Consider the following 24,176-nt stretch of genomic DNA (forward strand, 5'->3'; position numbering starts at 1 on the left):
CTGGAGAATAATGGACAGTCAAATCAGTCGAAGTGTAGTTAAAACACAGATATGGCACAAGGTGGTACCAGCATCCTGGTGTTCCTGTATGATGGCTGTCAGTCACCTTTATTAAGTTTACTTGAAAGGTCAGAGCTCGACCTTTACCATTAGCTGTGAAAACATAGTGAGGGTGCACTGAGGGTTCTTTAAGTAGGTCATTGACTTATCTGGTAAAACAGTAAAGGTGGGCTACTACAGCTACATACATCATGCTTGTCATTTTGTCATGTCAAGAGAAAGAAATGGCTTTAAAGATGTGTCCGTTTATTCAGTGTTAAATGCTCACTTAAACATACTGTACTCTACAGGCCTGTGTTTCATATCATTTTCTTTCCCATGTCTCCTCTGCTTTTAAATGCATTATGTTCCTTCTGCTTGCTAAGCGTGTGCCTTATGTTTATCATTCCAGGTGTCCCAACATGCCCCCTGATATCATCCACCTCTCCTTCCTTTTAACGCTGCTGCTGCTGCTTCTTCAAGGTCGGTTGAATGGTTTTATTACTGTTTTGCATTCACTTTCAGCTGAGGAGTGTCTTCTGTGCCTCTCTGGAATTTGGAGTTTCAGATCAAAGAGGGTTTTTTTTTTTAAGTACAGCTTTGGATTGTTTTAAATCAACCCACACCATTATAACTGTTTGGCTGCTCAAAAGAGCATACTGCAAATATACAAAATGAGACGGTATACAACCTGCTAGATAAAATACCATGATGGGGTGACACCTTTTATACATATATATTTGAACATTAAGCTAATTTCCAAAGTTACTAGGAACATTTTGACATTTCGGGAAATTTTTTGCTGAGAGTTAGATGAGAAGCTTGATGCAACTTTCATGTCGGTGCATTAAATATGAAGGTAAAGAATAGAAACGGCTTGCCTGACTCTTTTCAAAGATAACAACAATCTGCATACCAGGTCACAACAGAAGATGGGAGTGACTCTGCTATTTGGTGTAACATAAGGAAAATAATTCCACCACTGGAAAGCTCACACAGGCATATCCAATAACAAGGGAAAAAAAGCATGTGCTGGCATTGTTCTATATAAGAGAACTGGTCTGTCTTCAGGACTTTTAAATGACCTGTTTCATGTTTCAGGGTTAAAGTTGAAATAAGTGCTATAAAATTAAAATTAGCGATGCAGTATATTGGTGGGGGATAGAGAGATTAGATGACATAATGCCCTGCAGAAACTATAATGATGATGGAAAGGTTCAGAATGTGTTGGGATCTATGAGGTGTGGTGGATAATATGCGATGCTGATGCTTCGTGGGTCATAGGGAGATTCTTTACAAGATATTTTACTGCCGAAACCTGTCAAGTCCCCAACGCTGAAGAATTCCCCATTATTTTCTCTTCAAAGTGATTTCCTGTCTCTGTCCTTTAAATGCTGCTTGTTTCCAGGCAAGTTAAATTTTGCATCGCTTTTCATTGCTTATCATCAGTTGTTCTCTCGGACCTGAGGAGTACAGGTATTTGCCGGAGGGGAAGAGGCAGGAGTTGTGGGGCAATATAATCTTTGAGTTGTTTTCAAAAATGACAGCTTTAGCACCATCCCAAGTATTTATTACTGGCCGTTTTTAAGACTTTGAACTTGAGCAAACCAGACTGTTTCACCTCTTCAACACGCCCCCCCCCCCCCCCCCCCCCCCCTCTTTCCTCCTGTGCTGACATCCCAGATAACATGTTACTGAGCCTGACCTGCTAGATATCCGTGTAATCCAGCCTGTCAAATTACATTTCACAGATCCTAGTTTTTATCGCAGATTTCAAGGGAAATATTTCTTCTCCTCCCAGGCTGTGGTGGTGGGATTAATGCCAATTAGACATCAACCCCTCGGCCTGAGGATTCTTGCTCATTATCTTGGTCTGGATATTCCTGCTATGTTTTCATTCACAAACATTAAGGAGTCATTTAGCTAGAAGCGCTTGACTGAACAGATAGACTTTCTGTTCAGAGCGGTGGGGCCTCACTGACCATGAGAAAAGTGCTTGCCAAGACCCCTAAACTTTCACTGTCAGGAGGACTTTGGACCTGGAATGATGTTGGAATTAGGGGCAGATGAAAAGGGTCAGGTCTGTGAAGAGGTGGGAGCAGAGGCCTCTCGGTTTCAGGTGTTACTTTTCATTATGAATAGTTTTCTATTGATTTGCACTTCCTCTTTCCTCTTATAGAGTATAACTTTCTTTTTTTCTTTGGTAAAGTACTCTCATCAGTATTCAAAGAGGAAAACAAAGTCTTTGGCTCTATTTTTGTCTGAAATAAAATATATTTTCTTGTAAAGTTTATCAGCATCAGTAATCAGTCTATCAAGAAGCCTGTCTGGATGTTTTAGTGGAGATATAAAAATGAGTCGTGAGCCCTGAGGCTGGTAAAGCTGGTGGCTCAGAAACCATCCAGATTAATTACCAGCAGTAATTATCAATTAACCTCGCCATAAAATGTCATTATTGACCTCCATGCTAGAAGAACAGGACCATGTTTGCTTCTTTTTCCTTACTGTTTGACATGACTATAGCTTGTGTTTCTGCGCTTTTTGTATTATTATTTCTCCTTTCACGTGGATATGGTAACTTGTGAAGTGAAGTTTGTTATTTGTCACTCCTTCATTCTTCATAGCAGCAGTTCCTTTAATGGTTGTACATAAATTGTCTAGTACTGTTAAAACTGTAGCATTTTGGTGTTGTTTTAAAAAAGAACAATGGGAACTCCAGTCATGATTGGTGCTGGATCTCTGTCCATCAGCCAAAGGCAAGAAACAAGAGAGGTGATCCAAACCAGCTGACCCCCCTTTTCTACTTGACCCACATTCATCCTAATTTCAATCTCAGTAAAAATGTTTTTTTTGTTGATATTTGCACAACCCATATAAAAAATACTATTAAGAGTATCTGTTTAGTAACTAATGATTGCTAATGATTAAATGACTTACTCCATAGATCTACACCATGCCCTTATTTTCCTACACAACCCTCACTGTTCATCATCAGTGATAGAAAGATGAAGACAAAGTCAGTATTAGTCCTAAATTATGCGATGTACAGTAGACATGTTCCTGCTGCTATTGAACTTTTGTACATGGAACTTTTCTTTGATGTTTCCGTCATATATATTTTTTTTTTGCAGTTTTGACACTTGAGGGCGTCACCAAAAGACATATCGCCTATTTCAGCTACTTAGCAGGTGCTAAATCAACACGAGGCGGACAGCCCAAAGCGTTTGAGCAAAGTTGAGGGGAACAAACTGACAATTTATCTATGTGTTCTTATTGAAGACAAAGACTGTGCTCTTCAGAGTGTGGACACAGTGTGGACACATGCTTCTGTGACCCGACGGGGTTACCAGGGACAACAAGGCATGTTCACATGGTCTCTGAACAGGAAATCACATGACTGTCCCTCCTCTCTGTGCTGTACGTGTGCCTGAATAGAGCAATGTCCTTTTAGTGAATGGAAATGAAAGAGTGCATCATCTTCACTTGTCCATTCACAGTAGCTTTGAATACGCAATTATTCATGGCAGAAGGGGTCAAGTGGGAGTCAGTGAACTTTGTTGGCTTCGGGAGCTGCATCTCATCTCATTTGACTTTGCCAATGATTAAATTACACTGAATAGAAAAGGTCTCCAGGTCAGAGTATGCATTTCTGAATGTATCTGACCTGGAACGATTAGCTGAATGAAAATCAATCTGAAACCATTTTATCATCAATTCATTTTTTCAGTAAGAAAAAACATTATTGATTCTCTGGCTTCAGCTTCTCCATTGTGAGACTTTTCTTCTTTTCTCTGTTTTATATTACTGCAAAGGGAATATCTTAGACTGTTGATCGAGCAATGGAAAGATGTTGTTAAGGTTTTTATAGCATTTTGCACTATTTTCCACTATTAATATATACGCTAAAGAAACCCAGTAATCATGTAATTGATTAAGAGATTAATCAATAATAAAAAATAACTGTTTGTTGCAGTGCATATGTGATCTGAGATGCACTGTACTGTAAATCACTAACCATGCCACTGCATAGTGTATATATACGTTTTTATATGTTGATAGATAAATACAGGCTCTTTAACTTGTTTTTGTAAGATAGATGATGTTTCTTTAATTTAACAAAAGCATGAATTGTGTGATTTGTGGGGGTTTTTTAACATGCATTCATGATCATGGTTGGCCCAAGTGTTTCTTCAAATAACATAAGTTGCTGCCATGCATGTGCAGAACACTGTGTAAATATGTATGAACTCCTGTTGTTTCTCCCTCCTAGTTCAGCAGGGCGCCTCAGTGCAGGAGATCCAAACCAGCCATGAAAACATCATGAAGATCAACTCAGCAGGGGAAAGTGAGTACATTATGAAAACCGCCTTTAACATGCCAAAAATGTTTAAGAAATGATACACTGAATGAAATACAGTTCAGTTAGAGGTGCTTATATCAAGAAAGTTAGCATTTATGGCCAATTATTATACTGTTAACTTGAGAAGCTTTTAAAGTATCAAAGTACAAATCTTATAACCATGACTTCAGTGCTCTGCCTGAACTAATGTTATACTCCATATTATACTACAGCAAGGATCTTTATGATTTAAAGTGGCATTGTCTGTAGAGTATGATACGGTATAGACGGAGTTATACAAACATTTTAAAGTGCTATACGGTTAAGTAATAGGAAAAAACTAATAAATTGAGTAGAGGGAGGACAGCACATACTGTTGGAATTAGTGTTTGAGGTAGTGGGTGGTCTTATTAGCCTGGTGTCTGTGTCACAAAGGAAAGTTTTGCAAGTGACTCTTAAGGGCAAACAGACAGACAGGGTGACAGACAGACAGACGCTACACTCTCCCTGTGTCTAATGTCTGCCTTCGTGATCAGCTGCACATTGCAACCTGAGGGCAGATTATTTACAGTATGCCTCTAGTACAAACATGTATTTGAGAGCGAGAGAGAGAGGTGTAGCACAGTAATGGTTTTGTGAGTGTGCTACTGAGTGGGGGAAATGGAGCTTTGGCATACTAAGCTGTTTTTCTCTTATTATGTCAAGATATTATTTCATCAACAATAGCCCATTTCATCTCTAACAAGGGTAGTCCCCTAACACCCATATTCAACAGGAGAATCAGAGCTCTTTACCAGGAATGCATTAGTTTACACACCAGATGAGTTTAACTTTTTTATTCTCTGTGTGTGTGTGTGTGTGTGTGTGTGTGTGTGTGTGTGTGTTTTCATGGGAAGTGATGCAGTGCTCAGCAGCCATGGATATCCTCTTCCTCATGGACGGCTCTTACAGTGTGGGGAAGGGCAGTTTTGAGAGGTCCAAACACTACGCAATCAAACTCTGTCAAGCACTAGACATCGGACCGGAAAAGGTTCGGTTTGTGTTTGTTCCTTTCACCCTCTCCCTCCTTCAGTCTGTCTCTTCTTTTCATTTGGTATTCACCCTTGTTCCAGGTGCGAGTCGGCTTGATTCAGTTTGGCTCCACTCCTCGGCTGGAGTTCGCTCTGGACTCGTACACCACCAAACAAGAGCTTAAGAAACACATGAAGAAGATTTCTTATAGGTGTGTATCTCCTGTCATCTCATCCTCAGACAAACAATAGATTATGAATGAATATGTCTAGAATGAATGAAAGAATCATGATCATGTATGTTTAAAACCATATAAAAGCACAAATACAGCTTATAAAGCAAACAGTTGGCCCTTAAATTATTTAATACTAAAAAATAAGCTGGACTTCAACTGGAGTGTATTTGTTGCTCAGGAATAAAGAGAGTTACTGTACTGTAAGCATGACATGGAACCATGGATCATCTCTCTCTATCCTCTAGATTTTCTTTGATGATGTAATTGATTTACAATGGAAAAAGCTTTATTTTTTGTTTGCATAGAGAGATAGGCAGATGGTTGTGAGTTCTTGTGAGGTCAAAAGTTTTCAGAAAGATTTTTCACAGTATTATCAGGACCATATGTTACAGTGATGTCTTCCAAGGAACTTTATTAGAACAAAATCAGTGGGAAAATATCAAATATTTCATATGTGCTGAGCATAATCTGGGTTCAACCCAAAAAAATGAAAAAAGAAGAACTCAAAAATAACATCAATATCCTTACCATATATATATGAACGGGTCATTCATAGTTTTACAAATAAATCTACATAAACGTCTGAATAATCTTAATAATAATCTGTCTTCTTCTGTGGTAACATATCTTGATTATGACTGACTGAGAATGACTGAATTAGAAAAATAGTAAAACTGATGTATGTTTATTTACATGACTGACAGGTTAGATGATATGGACAGGATCTGAATCTAGTTAAAACATGCTGTGACACACACACACACACACACATATATATATATATATATATATATACATATATACGTTTGTCTTGACCAACCTTCAAATAATCTTTTAAAGTAGCAGGACTGGCCAGAATGTCCTCACAGCGCAGAAATGTCCTCACTACGATGGTGTCTGCAGAAATGTCCTCACTACGATGGTGTCGAACTAAAATGTGTCCTCACAAAGGCAGAAAGACAAGCGCGCACACATTCAGAGGTTAAGTAAAGACTCCCCGGGAAGGAAAACAAATTAATTTCAGATTAGAGGCACATCACAGGTGGTCACTGGATACTGGGTGAGTGCATAAGCCTAAGAAGAATGCAATTTGGCCAAGTGTGTGTGTGGAGAGGGGAGGGGGTGTGTGTGAAATGGTTATTCATGTTTTCAAATGAATAGCTGTGATGATGCCTAATCAAGCTAGTATCTCAGGGATATTAAATGCAGGTACATACTGTAGTGTTTATTTTTGCATTATTGGTCTACATTGTTGCATTCTTAACAATACTGTTTTATAGTACTCTACTTTGCCATTTCTAATTCCTTATTTGACCAAACATATTATGTATGATAGATTTTTGCCAGAGAACTATTTTATATGTGATTTTGTAGTATGTGGGCTTTTAGAAATAGATGGATACACAGACAAAGCCAGTATTGTTACATCAATGCTGAGTCTTAAATGGTATAAAAAGTGTAAATAAACACTGCGATAGCTAATAATCTGATAATGGTAATGATCATGTCTTACGTAAGATGAATTTTTATGCAGCATTGTTTAAGCCTACTGCTCTTAAAACAAATAACCCCCAGCATTTTAGATCCAGTTCATCCAAGATGTGAGCATAAAGAAGATTTAAATCTACATTTGCACGCTCAGAATTTCCTCTTTTTATGTTGACACAAGTGAGCTAAGATGGTTAAATCATGCGTGAGAGCCTTTGTGCTTTTCACTGCATTGTGTTGTTGTAGTCTCAGCGCTCCGAGCAGACATTGTTTTCTCAGCCATAAAAAAGGGCCAAAAATGTGATATGATGGCACCTCAACTAGCTGCTCAGCTATTGTTCCCAGTTTTTTATCAATTGTGAGACATGTGAATGTCTCTAACTGACTTTTATGCCTTTTTGAAACAGTGTTATTAGTTTTAAATGTGCTTCATGAGCCCTGGGGGATGAAACTTAGCCAACATTCAGACAATCCCACATATGTTTCAGTCCAAGGGCTTAAAAAAAATCAAAAGGAATTCAACCAAAATTGAGTTGTGGTTTACTTTGGCAGTAATATGCTGTAAATTATTGACTGTATTGCACAAACTCTCACATTTTTCTACTTTCAACTGTTTCATCTTCAGTATTGTTTTAATAATGACTAACAAATCCTTTTAGTTCTCACCACTATTCTAAATTCTGAACTAACAGGGGAGGCAGCACCCAGACAGGCCTGGCGATGAAGTACGTGCTGAGGAAGAGTTTCCCAGGCGGCCGCAACTCCTCCACCGTGCCACGGATCATCATCCTCTTATCAGATGGGAGGTCTCAGGGCAATGTGGTGCAGGCGGCAGCGCAGCTCAAAGAGACAGGTGTTGTTCTGTTTGCTGTGGGACTGCGCTTCCCCAGGTATGTTTTATGGTTGGAAAATAATAATCATTGCCACAAATACATTTTTAGACTATCGTGGAGGGAAAAAACAAAAATTTAAATTGTTTTTAATAGTTTTCTTTCTGTATCTGGTCTCCAGGTGGGAGGAACTTCATGATCTGGCCAGTGACCCGATGGAGAGCCATGTTTTCTTCGCTGAGCATTTCTATGATGCTGTCAATGGCCTGTACACCACACTGACCACCTTCTCTGTCTGCAATGCCACGCCTGCAGGTAGAATTGCATATCATGACCTTTATAGAGCTTTAAGCATTAAATCATTTCTTTTTTGTTCGCTCTAACTCTGAGTGGACGACAACATTCACACCACTTGCCTTGTCTCTCTTGTGATACAGGGAATCAATTCCAAAAAAATCCATTTCCAAAGAAAAATTGTCATTTCCTGCACACAGCCGTCACATCTGCATTGATTTATTTAAAAAGTGTCGATGTTTCAGTGACAAGGATCTTGATGTCTTGAGAAAGGTCCTTGTGTCAGAAACGTTGACAGTTTTTAAATAAATCAGTGCAGAAGTGATTAGTGTGTGTGTTGGAATTGACTTTTTGTACTTCTCCTCACCCTCTAAACCCCCTTCACATCTCTCTGTTTCCCCTCTCTGTCTAACACCTATCCTTCACCAATCCTTCCCTGCTGTTCCCCAGGCTGTCAGGTGGAGTCGTTTCCCTGTGAGAGAAAGACCCTGGAGACCGTGAAAGAGCTGCAGGGGAATTTCATGTGTTGGAAAGGCTCCAAGGGCTATTCTCCATACACGTCTCTTTGTCCATACTACAGGCAAGTGCACATGGATGCAAAGCCACACACCCTTTTTTGTTATCTGATGTCCCAAATATAGCATTTTAGTGAAAGATGAATTTTGAATTCTTGCCCAAAAGAAAACCCAACTCTTGACTGATAGGTCTTCTACTGTAACACTCCTTTATCTTTATAATGATTAATATATAATCATGACATATTTTATAAAGCAAATAGCAAGGCAAATAAATTATTCTCAATTTAAATAGAATTCAAACAGTTTTCTTAGTTTTCTCAGCTTGTTGTGCTTAAATTCAGATTTTAAATAAACAGTACAGTGAAAAGACATACATAACAAAATGCATATATAAAAAAGATATTTGGTCACCTTTAAGACTGCAGTGGGATGGTATATTAATGTGCTGTGTCATTGTGGGAGTGTTAATGAAAACGAGTTAGTGTGAACATGTCAGATCCTTTCAGGGCAAATTAAAACATCCTTTGACAACATTAATTTCACAGTAGGTTACGTTTCAACTTCACCATAGTGAAATAGCTGAAGGCAAGTAAAGTGTTGCTTGTTTATCGTTAATACATTGAATGAACTTGCAACTTTTTCCACAAAAGCTGACTTTGAAATTCAGTGTATTAGGAACATCACAAAAAGGCAGCAATGAGTCTGCTGTTTAAATATTGTTTATATGTTCATTTATAATATCCATGTAAATAAGGATTCATATACATGGCAATTGAATAGTTTGTAATACAAGATATAAACTGCCTGAAATGTTATTTTATCATATTTCAAAGTGTAAGCATGTCTTTTTCAAACTGTCAAAACAAGTGGATTTTCAGTCGGGTCTAAATGTGTGTTGCAGATACAGCAAGGCCTACAAGAGACACCAAACAGTCTGCCATCGGACCATCTGTCCAGGTAACATTGCTGCTCTTTCTCTCTGACTCTCTCTCTTCTTTAGACAGTGTGGGAAGATGTATATGCCTGCACCTGTGTACATACTTACCTACAGTTCTCTGTCTCTCTGTAGATCCGTGTGACTCTCAGCCCTGTCTGAATGGTGGAACATGTGTCTCAGAAGGTCCAGAGGGCTACCACTGTGTGTGTCTGCCTGGCTATGGAGGAGACCCGCACTGTGGTCTGTACACTGTCTGTCTACTCTCTGAGATATAAGAAACTCCTCAGTGGCTAAGAAACTAACTCACCCTCTCTCTTCAGCTCCTGCGTTATCACTGGACTGTGCAGTGGACTTGCTCTTCCTACTGGAAGGCTCCGCCACTCTAACCTTGGAAGGCTTCCTCCGCCTCAAATCCTTCTTAAAACGCTTTCTGCAGACAGTGATTGGGTCTGACACACCCAGCAAAGTCGGCCTGGCGGTATTTGGAGGAGAGACTCGGGTGGAGGCCCAGGTCGGCAAGTTCAAAGGGGACCTGAAGGGTCTGCTGAAGGCTGTGGAGGCGCTTCAGCCAATCGGCGGTGAGACCCGGACAGGCCAGGCACTTCGCTATGTCACACGGCATGGCTTTGTGAGCACACAGGTGTATGCTGATGTCTCAGACGATCTGCCCCGCGTTGTGGTGCTGCTTACTTCCACACCCGCTGTGGATGAAGTGGTCGAGCCTTCTAAATATGCACGGGACAGAGAGATCTTCCTCGTAGGAGTGGGACCAGACAACTTAAAGGGACAACTGAATAACATCACAGGAAATCCCCAAAGGACTCTTACCTACACATCACCTCATAGATTCAGCGCCAAGATCCCTGAACTCAAGGCCAAGATCTGCAGTGTAGATACCCAAGGTAGTATGAAACTGAGCTCTTTTACTTAACATTCAGTGCATATGTGATATATTCCGCCCAAGATTTGATGTAGTTTTCCTGTTTTTGAATAAATTCTTTCTGTAAACTTATTACCTGATAAATATCCCAACCCTTACATTAAGTTCCAGTCATTCAAAACATGAATAGCAATGTTATCTGTATCTAATAATATACTCCTTAAAATGTTGCTTATTTCTGGTTTACATTGGATTTAGTAGAAAAGCTGTTTTATATGTTTAAGCTAATACTTATTGTTTGTATTAAAAGAAAAATGTAATGTATCTTTTGTTTTTCAGGTTGCCTAGGCCAAGCGGCAGACCTAGTGTTTGCCCTGGATGCCTCAGGTGGCGTTGGACGTGACAACTTTGCCAGCCTGCGTGATTTTGTGCGCAGCATCACCGTCCAGTTTGACATCAACCGTGACGTAGCTCAAGTAGCACTGGTGACTTACGGCCGCAGAGCCACCACCGTCTTCAACCTGGACACCCACGAGACGGGCTCTGCGGTCCTCAAGGCGGCAACCGATGCCAACTACATAGGTGGAGTAGCTTCAACAGGCACAGCCTTACTCCACATCCACTCAAACGTCCTCACGGTAGCCAAAGGCGCACGGCCTGGAGTCAACAAGGCCGTGGTGGTGGTGACTGACGGCTCAGGTGGGGACGATGCTGCAGTCCCAGCTCAAAAGATAAGAGACAATGGAGTGTCAGTGTTTGTGATCGGTATCGGGGATATACAGAGAGAGAGGCTGCTGCAGATTGCTGGTTCAGAGGAGCACATGATCTCAGTGCCATCTTACGAGGATCTCAAGTACTTTGAAGATGTGCTGGTGCAGATGGTGTGTGCAGGTAAGAACGCAGGGAAGTACTTCATATCTTAAAAAGCCTTTCTAGGAAAGCTTATGATGGATATGAATAGTAATAGCAGCTGTTCATGAATTAGATAACATATAAATAGATTTTTATGTACATGGCATGTACAAAACCATCATTTGTGAGCTTTACCTCAAGGTAATTAGCTGCTTTATGTCACTTTCTTTCTATCAGAGGTGAAAAAGCAGGTAAACCTGTGCAAGCCCAACCCTTGTATGAATGATGGGATCTGCGTCCTATCAGGAGGGAGCTTCCGCTGCCAGTGCCGAGGTTTTGAGGGACCACATTGTGAAACAAGTCTGTGGAACTAATGACAATTTTCTTTCCTATGTGCTTTTCTTCATTCCTTCCTATGCCTTCCTTTTTTTTAATTATTGTTTTTTCTCCTTACTTAAAAATGTACACGGTTACTTGCAGTCACTGTGAACCATTCTCGCAGCAACAAACATTATTTGCATATGCTGAGTCATGATTGTGGTTTGTTCGCAGAAAGCAGCAGACCTTCATCCAGAGGAGATCTTCCAAGACCTGCTGGTCTGAAGAGGAAGAGCAGGCAGAAGAAGAGTCACCAGGAGCTCCTGCATCACTACAAACTGCACCGCAGGAGACACGTAGCCTGAGGCACCACACGCACATAATGCACATACACACAGAAACAAATCCCCTGTGGATACTTAAGAGCCAAGGACGTTTGTGGGTACATAATAAAGGGAAAACCAATGTTACTGTTTCAATATTTAAACTTGCACTCAAACTTCAATAAGTGCCATCAAGCTGTATGTCTTCCTACTGCTGTGTTCATTTGTGTCTTTTCTTGAATTGGCCAGTCATCACTGTTGAAATGGTTCTGCTGTTTATGCAAAGATGTAAACTTTTATATTACTTTTATATTATATGATTATGTATATCTGTGTCATGATTGTATGTTATTTTGTCAGTGTGTAATCACCACAATTTTCTTCTCTCCTTCCTACCAAGACTAAAGTGACAATGTGCCAAAACAATGTGTTTCACTAAGTGCTACATTTTCACACTTTGATATAGTGAGATAGGTCATGCACATTTTTAGCTTTGTTATAATGGGTATATAAATAGATGCTTAAATTCACTGAACTGAGCGACAATTTATGCTTCTTTGTCCTCTCTAATGAACAAAATATTTGATCAATATACTGTATATATTTATTCTTTACGAATAGTTAGATTAGTGCTATGTAACAATTTGCACATTTTACTTTTTGTGTGCCTTTTACTTCCCCATACTTTACTTTACTATCATATTTTGGGAGGAGATAAATAATGGGACAATACGTCAATAAGGCTTTAGTGAAAAGTGGCGATATATATATATATATATTTTTTTTTTGTTTTTCATATAGGTATTTTTTACTAAAGCTTTACAGACTAATTGTTTATCATGAGATTGTCCACAAATGTACCACGTGTACAACAGCTAATAAGTTCTAAAATGCAAATGGTAGTTTAAAATGACCACTCAATTCAGTAGCCAAAAGGAAAAATTTAAAAAACACCTTGAACTTAATTTTCATTCATCAGTGACTGTGTTTGATGTAATTACCCTATACATTTTAATGCAGTATCCTTTGCAAGCTTGGTTGGGTTCAAACTGCAAAGTCCAGAAAAGGTAAACCAACGTTAGGTCAAGGTTAAAGGCAAAAAGGAGACAATTGTCAAGCCAGAGTTGTCAGTACATTTTTATTTGAATAAAAAGTGCATTTTTAGCTAGCAATACAAGCCAAAAGGCTGAATAATGGTGTAAATATATTTACATCTTGGCTACCAGCATATATGAACCAAGCTACAATCTAGAGTGTATAAAGTGGCCAATTAAGTAGAGGGGCGTCTTTCTGTCTTCAGTGGTTTCAAACTTTAGGTTGTTTGCAGCGTTGAAACATCCTATTTGTGCATCTTTATCAAGAATAATAAGACTGGCCAAAATGCTACTGTGTCAATTTCCTTCCTTTAGCAAATGGAGAAAAACAGCTTTACAAGTCATTGAAACTGAGATTATCCAGTGGTATTAGAGAAGACGGCTCGTGTCTCTCTCTGATGGGCTCTTTATAGTCTTGGCAAGGAGATGATGAGAATGAAAGATCCGGGGCAGAGAGGTTGCTGATTTAATTGTCTGGGCTGTTGAACCGGCGCTTCCTCACTCAAGCAGGACAAGCTGTGGACAGCCGACCAGACCGAGAGAAACAGGTTGACCTCAAAGGTCACAGGAAGTCAGAGGACATTTACATTTTTTCTTAGGTGGTGGATTTCTTTTCCCACTCCTGTAAATACAAAAAAAGAAGTAAGTTGAAGGAATTTGAGAGTATAACTTCTTGAATTCTTGATCCATGTTTTTAGACTTTAGACTCAAACGAATCTTACTGAAACCTTGTATATCTAATGTAAATCTATAGTCTCACTTTAGCTTTCTGCAGGACGTTGACTTTCGAGGCCATCATGGAGGAAGGTCTGGTTTTTAGCGCAGAGGCAGAATTGACAGGAGAGGCTGGGTCTGCGCTGACGTTACTGCTGGAGGGTTGGGATGACGATGGTGATGGTGATGGTGTTAATGATGAAGTCTGGGGAGCAGGCAGGGTAGTCACTGCTTTAGGCTGAGGGTAAAATGACAGAGAGGTACTGTAGTTATGGAATGAAGCAACCAGCATCACATCTGACTTGAATGTCAAATATTTCATTTAAATCTGTTCATTCCTGTGTTCATCTTTATGAATTATGTATTGTGCTTTAAGTTTGACTGAGCTAGCATACTAACCGTAGGTGTGTCCTGGAGGCTGCTGTCCAGTGTGGTTCCCAGTGTGAAAGGCCCTGACTCCACCTTCTTCAGACTCTCCTTCACCTCTACCAACCGGAGCTCTACTTCTACCCTGCGGTGCTCTGCTTCCCGACACGCCTCCTCTCTCTGCTTCAGCCGGGCTTCTAGCGAGGCCTGCAGCTTGGGATCTGAGGGAAACAGACAGCCGTCAGTCAGTCACACAGATCACTGTCAAATTCATAATGGCATTGTGGCGACAGGAAGTACAGATCTACCTTGGCAGGCGCTCAGCTCCTCTTTAGTCTCCCTCTTCTCCTTTTTCAGGTTTGCCAGAGAGCTCCTCACCCCCTCCCTCTCTTTCTCCAGACGGTCACGCTCGTCAGTGTAGCGGCGCATGTCAGCCTCTGTGCGGTTTTTGCCCAGTTTCCCCTCAACTGCACCTGGACACCCTGGGAATTGAAGATTTAATATTTGAAACATTTTTACACAAACATACAAAATGGATTACTTAAGAATGAGCAAATGCTTGTATTCAAATATGCATCTACTGTACATTCCACTAAAACTGTGTCTTTGATTGTAGAGGGTGCAACCTTTCACTAGAGGGAGCCATGGTAATGCAAGATTACAGAGAAGTGGAGGTAGTTAATCTGACTCAACAGCAATAACTACATTTACTAAAAAAAAACTGAATTCTTTTGAGACCATTTTCTAATATTTCTGCTTCATCTTGAAAATGTTCTTTCAAACTATCTTAAAAATCAGAAGTAAGTATATTGTACTCTTAAACACTAATATATTTTCTTGTATTCCTCCTCTTGTGACACAGTCTCCAGAAAACCTGCTGTATGAATTTTGTCCTCACCGATCGTAAATGCTTTGGGCCGTGGGGGTTGAGGACTGTGAGGGAACCCAGCAGCAGTTTGAGTCATTGGGACTTTGGGGCTGAAGTTCCTCTTAGGGGTCTCTTGGCTTTGGGATGAGGTTTTGGGTGCTTGAGTTTGAGTTTGAGTTTGAGTTTGCGGCTGCGGTGGAGTGGGAGTCAGGGGGCACTCTTGCTCTGGTTTGCTGATAGCAGGAGTTGAACTGGTGCCATTTAAAACAGGTGTTGGCTCTGTCTCAGGGGGGTCAGTTGAAGTGACCTGGAGTAAACACATAAAACACACAGTATAAATATAATGTAAGTAAGCAATATTATGAAAGGAAGTTGTTGACTTTCTGAATTGCCTTCTTCACAGAAGGATTCGGGATTGAACTGAGTATAACATTGCATCTGTCTTGGTATACTGAATATGTTACGAAGACCAAATATGACAAATAGACATGAGTACATCTCTGTTTACCTACCTCTTTAATTTGACATGAGGGAACCTTCTGTTCCTCTGAGGGAATCGGGGAATGTCTAGAAGTTTCTTTGGCAGGAGTAACTTTACCTCCACCAGATGTATGGAGGAAGGAGCGCACAGGGACAAGGTCCAGGTAAACCCTGTCAGCATCTTGCTCTGTACCCACTGGGTTCTTGGGGGCCTGTATACATGTTTCATTATGTTGTTGAAGGTTGTTGTCCTCACTGTCAGGCAGGCCACTCTCTTCAGCATCCTGTATGACACGGGAGTAGGAAGAGAGAACCGAAAGTGAAACTCAATTACAAAAACAATCAGAGGTGGCTGCAGGTATTCATTCCAAAAACTTAACAGCAGTTGCTTTCCCTCAATTGTCCTCTGAGATGAAATGTGTATTAAAATAATCAGCAAGAGCGTCCTTGTATTGTTATTAAATCCAATGTCTTTCCTAATCAGTAATAGGTAGCAGTAAGATGAAAACCCTCCTTGTGTACCTCCTGTGTTTCTTTTTTTATTAATTATACCATGGAAAGTAGACATTTCCCCAACATGGACTTGGATAACAGTGGGTTAAACATATTTAAGTAACAATCAAGGGTCTAGGGTTTTTTTTTTTGTTTGTTTCTTCTTCGACAAAAGGTACCTGAGTAACTTGATATTGCACTTTAATCCCAAACATACCTCTGGACCAGCTACATCATCATACAGCTCATCAGAGTTGAGAGGGATGGACGGTGGGGTGTCTATGTAGGTGTTTGGCTCTGAATACCTCCTCTGCATCAAGCTAGAGAGACACACACAAACACATACATGTCTCGCTTAATGCCTTGTGAGCATACATTACAATGTCCCTTGAAGAAGGCAGAAGTAAGGATCTTACTATAAGGAAGTTTTGGCTGCATTGACAATACTGGAGATTCTCTCAGCATTGACATAATCATACGTCAACTCCTCTGGGTCGGTCTTAGTCCCTGTCTGTGACAGCAAAAGACCCAGCCAGTGGCCCATGTCTGCCGACGTCTTCGCCTGGGAGGGGACGGAAAAAAGGGAGGAAAGGAAAGAGTCCAACAAAGAGCATTTAGTACATACCATGCACAAAATCATGAGCCTAAATCCAGGTCATGGTTGATGTGGCAGTAGGCCTATACCATGTATTTGCAATGAGCTTGAAGCTAGCTCTTGGTAATGTTGCATTCCATCTCACTGTGTATTAACAAAAAGTTTACTACAGCATCATTTCCCAGGAGTAGTTCAGTATGCAAAACCTTTGAAGATGTGACCCCCCCCCCCCCCCCCCCCACCCCCAGCTGAGCACAGCCACTCAACTTAGATACCAATGAGACACAGTAATGATTTGATTTAGGGATCTGTGTACGTTAAAATGTGTTTCGTGACCATTAAGAATGTGATTTCAGTGGTGTCAGTTACAATTAGGTCTTTTGTGTAACATGCAATACTGTCAACCAGCAATACTGCACAAACTGTGGGTAACACTGTAGACACGTGATATGATGGTTTCACAGCCAATGAAAAATGTTCACACCCTGATTATAGAAATAGAAAAAAGCACGCCTATCAGAGCTGTGAAATCTTAATGCGTGATTTTTTGAAACATAATTCTCTGATTGTTTCTTTGCTGAACTTTGGTAAATAAAATGTGACGTTGAAATAAAAAAATAAGAACAAGAAAAGAAACAAACTATAAACATAAGGAGTAAACATTAAATTCCATTGGCTATGACCAAATACACACTACAGCAGGGTGGTACTGGAAGCCTAATGAAAAAAAGGGTGTTGCATTATTCCCGTGAAATCCCAGTACAACCCCACCCATCACATACACACTCATATGCACATTTAACATGTAGACCACCCTTGTGTGCACACAGATATTACGTAGGCTCACTGATGTCAGCAGAAAGGGCTTTCCAAGTGAGGACATGCTAGTGTTTATTTCGTATAAGTAGCACCAGACTTTTTCAGAAATGCTGACATGTGGTTTTAAAAACCAGACATTTCTCTGGTCTAGACGTGCTTGACTTGTTTTTTTTCCTCTGACCCGTCTTCTTACTACCCACTAAGGTCTCATCTGAGGCAAATGTGAACTGAGCAAAGGAAATGTGCAGCATGTTCACCTAACACCACAGCCTATTTTCAAGATGACTTAAGTGGCATTTTGCAGTGCGAACAAGAGTAAGCTAAGTTGTTTAGTAAGTAAAGAAAGGAAGTATACAAATACACACAAAGTATCAAACCTAATTTTAGTTTGGGTGTCACAGTTCACTTTGGTGATAGGTGTCAAACCATTGTCAACATTTTGCGTGTATTTTTTACCCTGCTTTCAGTCAAACAGTTGAGTTCAGTTTTAATATTTAATAGTTTTTAAGAAGCCGAAAATATACTTTTTCTGCCTCTACCTACCTCGAGGGTGGCAATCTGTGTCCCGTCCATGTCAATCCTGAAGGAGTACAGGTGCTCAGGGCTGGGGTTGGGCAAAACACTACAGCCCCCCAGGGTTAGAGCTGGCTGGCTCACTTTGTTCTTGCCCTTGTCCTGGTAAAACCACAGCTGGCCATTCTTGATAAGACACCAGCAGGTTCGCCACTGGCTGTTTACCAGCACGTTGAGGTAGCCTGACAGATGAGGATATGGCAAACACATTTGTGAGGTGTCAGGTCTCTTTCCTGGTAACTTTCATTTCCATTTAACACTTCACCCATGGTTGTCTAGATATGTTTCTCAGCTAAAACCACTGGTATTTCCAACACATAGGCTGTGCGCACACACACTTGCAGGGAAATGACACCTATTCTTTATTTTATTTTTTTTATAACTTACAACTAAAGATCTGTGCTCACCTGATGTGTCAACACATTTCCCTGGGTTCTCTAATGAAGAGGGTTTTTTCTTGCCAATGTTCATGAGGTTGCTAAACTTCAAACCTCCACTAGATTTTTTCTTCACTGTGGAGTAGAGAATACAAGCAATGAATAACTAAGACATGTCAACACCAAACTGTGTTAAAACTAAAAAAGCTAAGGGGTGACTTACCATCTTTGTAATCAGAAGTTTCAGCATGGCTGTCAGTGCTGCTGCCGCTTTCTGATGCCACTGAGTGTCTCTCATTCAGTTCCCCCTGCAAGTTAACAATATATTTCAATTTTAGTCATTTAGGTACCTACTTTAAAAATACAAATTGAGGCACCAGTAGAGACTTTGCAGGCATGTGTGATCATGTGGAATGAATCCTACAGGTAAATGTTTGAAATGAGCATACTTTTGTACAAATGAGCCTGGGGGAGTCCGAACCAGAGTGCTGGTGATCATAGTTTTCAGCTGGCTTAGGACTGATCTCCTGGATCACCTAAAGAGCAAAAAGAGATGTCATTAAATTCATATGTTTTTAATTTAAAATCCCTATCAAAATGGCAGGATTTCTTAAAAAAGGATATCTCTGTGAATTTGTCACCTTCAGCCATTGCTCTGTCTGCTCCTTGCTCTGTAGGCCCAGCACAATGGCCTCTCCTCCAACTGGAATGATCTTCAGCTTGTGCTCTTTTCTCTTCAGCTGCTTCTCCTTGTAGACCACGCTGCAGCCCAGCAGGCTCACATCCAGCAGGGGAGTCTGCTCCTTGGAGCTCTTATAGCACTGAGAGAAGCAGAGACAACACTGACTTAACTTAGTGATTATACAGACCGACCATAGGTAACAGCTTTACTGTTACATGTATTTTGAGGCAAATAAAAAGATTTGTGGTATATCTGTGGTACTGTACAGCATCTTTAGAATGATTTCTGACAGGTACCAAAAAACAAACGCTTATCACTTAAATGTCTCTTTAGTTTGAGGTTAAAAATATGTTTCCATTCTAATATGTGACAGAGCCTTTTTCATGTTATAATATACACGTTTGAAAGTGTTTTAAAGGGTCCATAATCCCTTTGTGATTTAATATAACAGACAGACAATGGACTTGTTGATCACAGGTCAAATGATTCTAACATGACCCTCATGTGGTTTTGTACAGTGATGTACAATTCTGCATGACTTTCTCATGAACTTTATGATCTCACATAAAAAGTATTTGTCAATCATACAAAAGTACTTCAATTAAATAGCAGAAAAATATGTATTTACATATATATATATGCCTTTGTTTAACTTAGCAACAAGGGCCTATAGCCAGACTCGAACCAGAGATACCATAGTAACATGGACCGCATCTTAAACCAGTGGGTCACTATTGGTATTATTATAGTGTAGTGTAGTATGTGTTATTTTTGGTTATTGAAAAGCTGTTGACAATAATGAAGCAACCAATTTAACTTTTCCTTGTTTCAAACTCTGTTTTAAACTTGCAGTTAATCTGCAATTAACCTTTTGTCTTTACAGCAGAAACATGCCAGTGTAGTTTATGAGATGCTGTTTTTTTGCAGTTACACCTTTTTGATGTAATCATTAATCATTCAAAATGTTTGCTGTGAAAGAATATGCTGGGGATTTTCACCATTCTAATCCCATGAGAAGAAAGACATGATAGACTGTACTATGTTTATGTACAGGTTGATTAATTGGATTGGTATTTTTCCATCTAAAAATAGGAGGCAAAATAAGGACAGCTTCTGACAGCTAAACATGGAGCTTTGAATATATTTTCATGGGTACTTTTTCCATCTTGAGTTACACTGACCTGTTACAGTATAAATACAAGGACAATATAAACAAACCCTATCCTTCATAAAACCCTGCAGGCTTGTAACTATAATTGTTGTACACAAAGCCTTACTGGGGTTTTAATTCTGATTTTACCAGCAGGCGATGTTCTTTGATGACACACAGCTGCTTGGCCCACTGGCCGAGCCACTTCTTCCTCCACAGGAAGGCACAGATCCGAGCATCCTTCATCAGCTCAATGGACGCTTCTGCTGACGGCCACTGGTGCTGTGCCGATGGTGACTTTCCCCTGGTCACTTCCTCCTCATCATAGGACTCATAGGAACTGCTAACTGCCTCTCCGTCATCTAAGAAGCAGAAATAAAAAACGCTGATAATGTAACTGAAAGAACAAAAGCAAAGTCATAAGGGGAGAAAAATGACACGGTATGATTAGTAGAGGTATAAAAAGATGGACTGAGGGATGGGGAGGTCAATGCCTGATCTCTTGACCTTGATGACGTTCTTCAGTAGAAGCTGCAGTCAGACTGTAAATCAGCTGTTAAGGCAATGATGGAAAATGTTGAAGGGGAGAAGATTACGATGAAAGTGGAAAAAATAAAAAAATGAGAAAGCTGATAAGATGCAATGGACTTATGGCTTTTGTCGCATGTCTTGATTTGAAGTTGTCCCTTCACATGTAAGACACTGGTCATGCTTGACAGTGAGGACTGGAGGGCATGCTGATTGGCCCATGCACATTCTGGCTTATGCCTCAAACAGTGGCAAAGACCAAGACATGCAAACACACACAGGTCCTTTGACAGAGAGGTAGCTACCCCTGGTGATAACGGCATAGACCACACTGTCAGAGCTCTGTACTCGCATCCAGGGCCCTGAGAGGAGGCCAAAACAGTCCAGATCTACACAATATCAGAGGAAACAGAGAGGAGAAGGAGAAGAGGAAGAGGAAGAAGAAGAAGAAGAAGAATAAGAAGAAGAAGAAGAAGAAGAAGAAGAAGAAGAAGAAGAAGAAGAAGAAGAAGAAGAAGAAGAAGAAGAAGAAATAGCAAAATTGGAGGAAAATTGTGGGAGGAAATGCATTTAGAAATGTTTTTTTTTAATTTAGAAAATATATTCAAAAAGTATAGAAATGGCTTATTCAGCAACTTTTTAAAAATTTTGACCTATGTAAGCAACATTAGCAATAAAGTCCAATGTCACTTTATAGAAAATCCATGACCTTGAGGTTATTGAGAAGTATTGGTCCACTGAGTGTGGGCCATCAGAGGTTGTCAGATGAGGTTGTCTGAAAATAATAAGCACTCTCTCTCCCCAATCAGAGGCGAGTATTCTCAGTGACTAATCTAGAAATTATTATTCATCGATGTATCAATTCTAAAGAAATACCATTTTAGCTTTTAACATTGCACAAAATTTCAGTTGACTCATTTACCGCTGCCCATTGTGTGAAACAGTTACTGCACCATAACAGCAAAGCTTGTAATAGATAGCTTTGTGGTCTCTCGCTGCTTATCTTTATATATACAGCTGTACTGTAGGTTTTGCAGTGCATGGAACCATATGCTCTGACGCTTTTGTTGACAGTAGAGTAAATGTCACTATTGTTTCCATTATGGTTAAAAGCTCTGAGGTTGATGTTCCCTGAAGAAGAATAAAAACTACAGAGCAGATGATCAGTTCACATCTCCAATCACTCAGGGTGGTGGGTTAGAAAATACAGCTAAAACATACATAAATAGCAAATGCCATTCATCATAAATTTCAAAAATTAAAACATTTTTTGTGGGTCAAGCTGGAAAACTATGAAAAAATGAACTGCCATAAAGGATGTCAATTTAAATCTCACCAACACACTTTGACAACCAAATATGACAAATTCTTGTTCATAGGTACGTATGTTTCTTTTGCAGTATTACCGTCAATATGCTTTTGCAGAAAAATAGAAGTTAAATTTTTCCCCTAATAATCGGCAGACATGAAGATCCAACAATCATGCAGCTGTTGGGCCTTTCTATGACTAATGGTAATCTGAGTAAAAAATTCTACATTTTCATAAGATCAAACACATATTAGGGAAAGACAAACATGACACTGAATGATGGGTTTTACCATTGACAGTCTCCTCATAGGGCTGAGCCTCCTCATAGTAACTCTCCGAAGTGTCTATACAGGCTGGAGCTGGAATGACAGGTAAGGGAAAAGGTTCCCGACCCACCACACCCTGACGGACAGACACAGAGAGAAAAACAAGAACAATTTGAGGAAGTTGAAAAGAAAGGATTCAAAGAGAGATAGAAAGGAGTAGGATATTCTAAATCTCAAAGCATTTTATTCATCAACTTCACTTCAAACATAAAAACATGCAATTAGAGAAATAAAAATAAAACCCAATAATAGCAAAAAAATGGAAACATTAAAACATACAAAACATATACTGTAATAATCTCCCCATAATAATCATACATTTTAAAAAACAAGAAATAGATACATACAGTGCAAATGAAAGATTAAAATTGCTCTTAAAAGTGCTTTAAAAGAGCTCAATCATAAGCACAGGAGAAAATAAATGTTTTTAACTTAGATTTTAAAATGTTCACTGTTGGGGCTGATTTCAGTTCAGCTGGTAGTTTGCTCCAGTTGTGTGCAGCATAACAGCTAAAAGCTGCTTCACCATGTTTAGTTTGAACTCTGGGCTCAACTATCTGACTTGAGTCAGTAGATCTCAGAGCTCTACTGGGTTTATATTCTACTAACATGTCATTCATGTATTCTGGACCTAAACCATTCAGTGATTTGTAGACCAGTAGCAGAACTTTAAAATCTATTCTATAGCTGACTGGGAGCCAGTCACTACTAGTCTTTATTATAGGATGGAAATTCCTAAAAATGAAAAAAACAAAACAACATAATGAGTAGACAATTTGTGACAGAACTATTGAATCAGACCCGAGGAATGGAAGTAAAAGAGATTTGACAAGGCAAAAAAAAGAAGAAAAAAAAGATATATTGCATTTTTAAATTTCAAACTTTTTCAGTGGTTTATATCCAATCTTCAGAAATGACACTTGGGAATCAAGTATAGACTGTGAGATTAATATATAAATACATACTTTAAAAAATGAATGAAGCTATGTAGCATGACCTGACAATGCTGCTTAAGAAATCAAGGTCATCAGAAAATCAGTCAGAAGAAATTCTTCCTGAAAATCAAAAATGGTCAAGATCCCAAATATATCAGGTGTATTCATGAGTACTAGTGTGTGTACAAGAAAAAAATGTCCATGCACACACACACACACACCCAAACACGTATATGCACACTAAACATGGAGACCACCCTTGTTTATACACAGAGAGGCTAACTGATGCCAGCAGAAAGGGATTTCTCTCTCTCTCTCTCTCTCTCTCTCTCTCTCTCTCTCTCTCTCTCTCTCTCTCTCTCTCTCTCTCTCTCTAACACACACACACACAAACACACATACACATTACAAACGTGTTCTTCTCCCAGGCTTAACATTTGGGTAATCCAGCTGTCATTTCAGTTGTAAGTAGGGAATTCTTCGTGTAACCAATCCTCATCTGACCCTGTGCACTGGAGAGTTACATGTTTGCCTTCAGGGAAGAGTATGTGTGTGTGTGTGTGTGTGTGTGTGTGTGTGTGTGTGTGTATGTGTGTGAGAGAGAGAGAGAGAGAGAGAGAGAGAGCATGTAAAACTGAGGGGGATAATGTATTTAAATGTGTGTGTGTGTGTGTGTGTGTGTGTGTGTGTGTGTGTGTGTGTGTGTGTGTGTGTGTGTGTGTGTGTGGCCCAGTGGCTTTCCTGAAATCAATCAGCAGTTTGGCTTCACTTCTGTCTTTCTCCTAGTCTCCTGTGTGGTAAAGA

At 39.8% G+C, this 24,176-nt stretch overlaps 2 protein-coding genes across 3 annotated transcripts in view; one reads left to right on the forward strand and one right to left on the reverse strand.

The window, feature by feature from the left end:
• The first annotated feature begins 51 nt into the window (after positions 1-51).
• Positions 52-12,106, forward strand: vwa2 (von Willebrand factor A domain containing 2). The gene is made up of 14 exons (XM_053341060.1): positions 52-128; positions 452-522; positions 4,310-4,384; positions 5,275-5,408; positions 5,491-5,600; positions 7,805-8,002; positions 8,124-8,257; positions 8,687-8,816; positions 9,656-9,711; positions 9,824-9,931; positions 10,012-10,593; positions 10,911-11,462; positions 11,661-11,783; positions 11,976-12,106. The coding sequence occupies exons 1-14, from the start codon at positions 52-54 to the stop codon at positions 12,104-12,106; spliced, it is 2,481 nt and encodes an 826-aa protein (XP_053197035.1).
• Positions 12,107-13,212: 1,106 nt separating this feature from the next.
• The window catches only part of afap1l2 (actin filament associated protein 1-like 2), a 40,162-nt gene continuing 29,198 nt past the window's right edge, over positions 13,213-24,176 (reverse strand). The window contains exons 5-19 of one of the 2 annotated variants that reach the window (XM_053340727.1): positions 22,402-22,513; positions 20,425-20,636; positions 19,084-19,263; positions 18,892-18,978; positions 18,666-18,750; positions 18,473-18,577; positions 18,036-18,247; positions 16,495-16,640; positions 16,296-16,398; positions 15,619-15,870; positions 15,137-15,413; positions 14,547-14,720; positions 14,272-14,459; positions 13,919-14,110; positions 13,213-13,780 (exon numbers count right to left, since the gene is read on the reverse strand). In XM_053340727.1, the coding sequence (XP_053196702.1) occupies positions 13,754-13,780; positions 13,919-14,110; positions 14,272-14,459; positions 14,547-14,720; positions 15,137-15,413; positions 15,619-15,870; positions 16,296-16,398; positions 16,495-16,640; positions 18,036-18,247; positions 18,473-18,577; positions 18,666-18,750; positions 18,892-18,978; positions 19,084-19,263; positions 20,425-20,636; positions 22,402-22,513 (2,352 nt within the window). In that variant the 3' untranslated portion in view covers positions 13,213-13,753. Of the gene's footprint in view, positions 13,781-13,918; positions 14,111-14,267; positions 14,460-14,546; positions 14,721-15,136; positions 15,414-15,618; positions 15,871-16,295; positions 16,399-16,494; positions 16,641-18,035; positions 18,248-18,472; positions 18,578-18,665; positions 18,751-18,891; positions 18,979-19,083; positions 19,264-20,424; positions 20,637-22,401; positions 22,514-24,176 lie in introns of both variants that reach the window. The other variant, XM_053340728.1, reaches the window with a different exon arrangement.

Source organism: Scomber japonicus, chromosome 20, assembly GCF_027409825.1.
Source record: "Scomber japonicus isolate fScoJap1 chromosome 20, fScoJap1.pri, whole genome shotgun sequence".
NCBI lineage: Eukaryota > Metazoa > Chordata > Actinopteri > Scombriformes > Scombridae > Scomber > Scomber japonicus.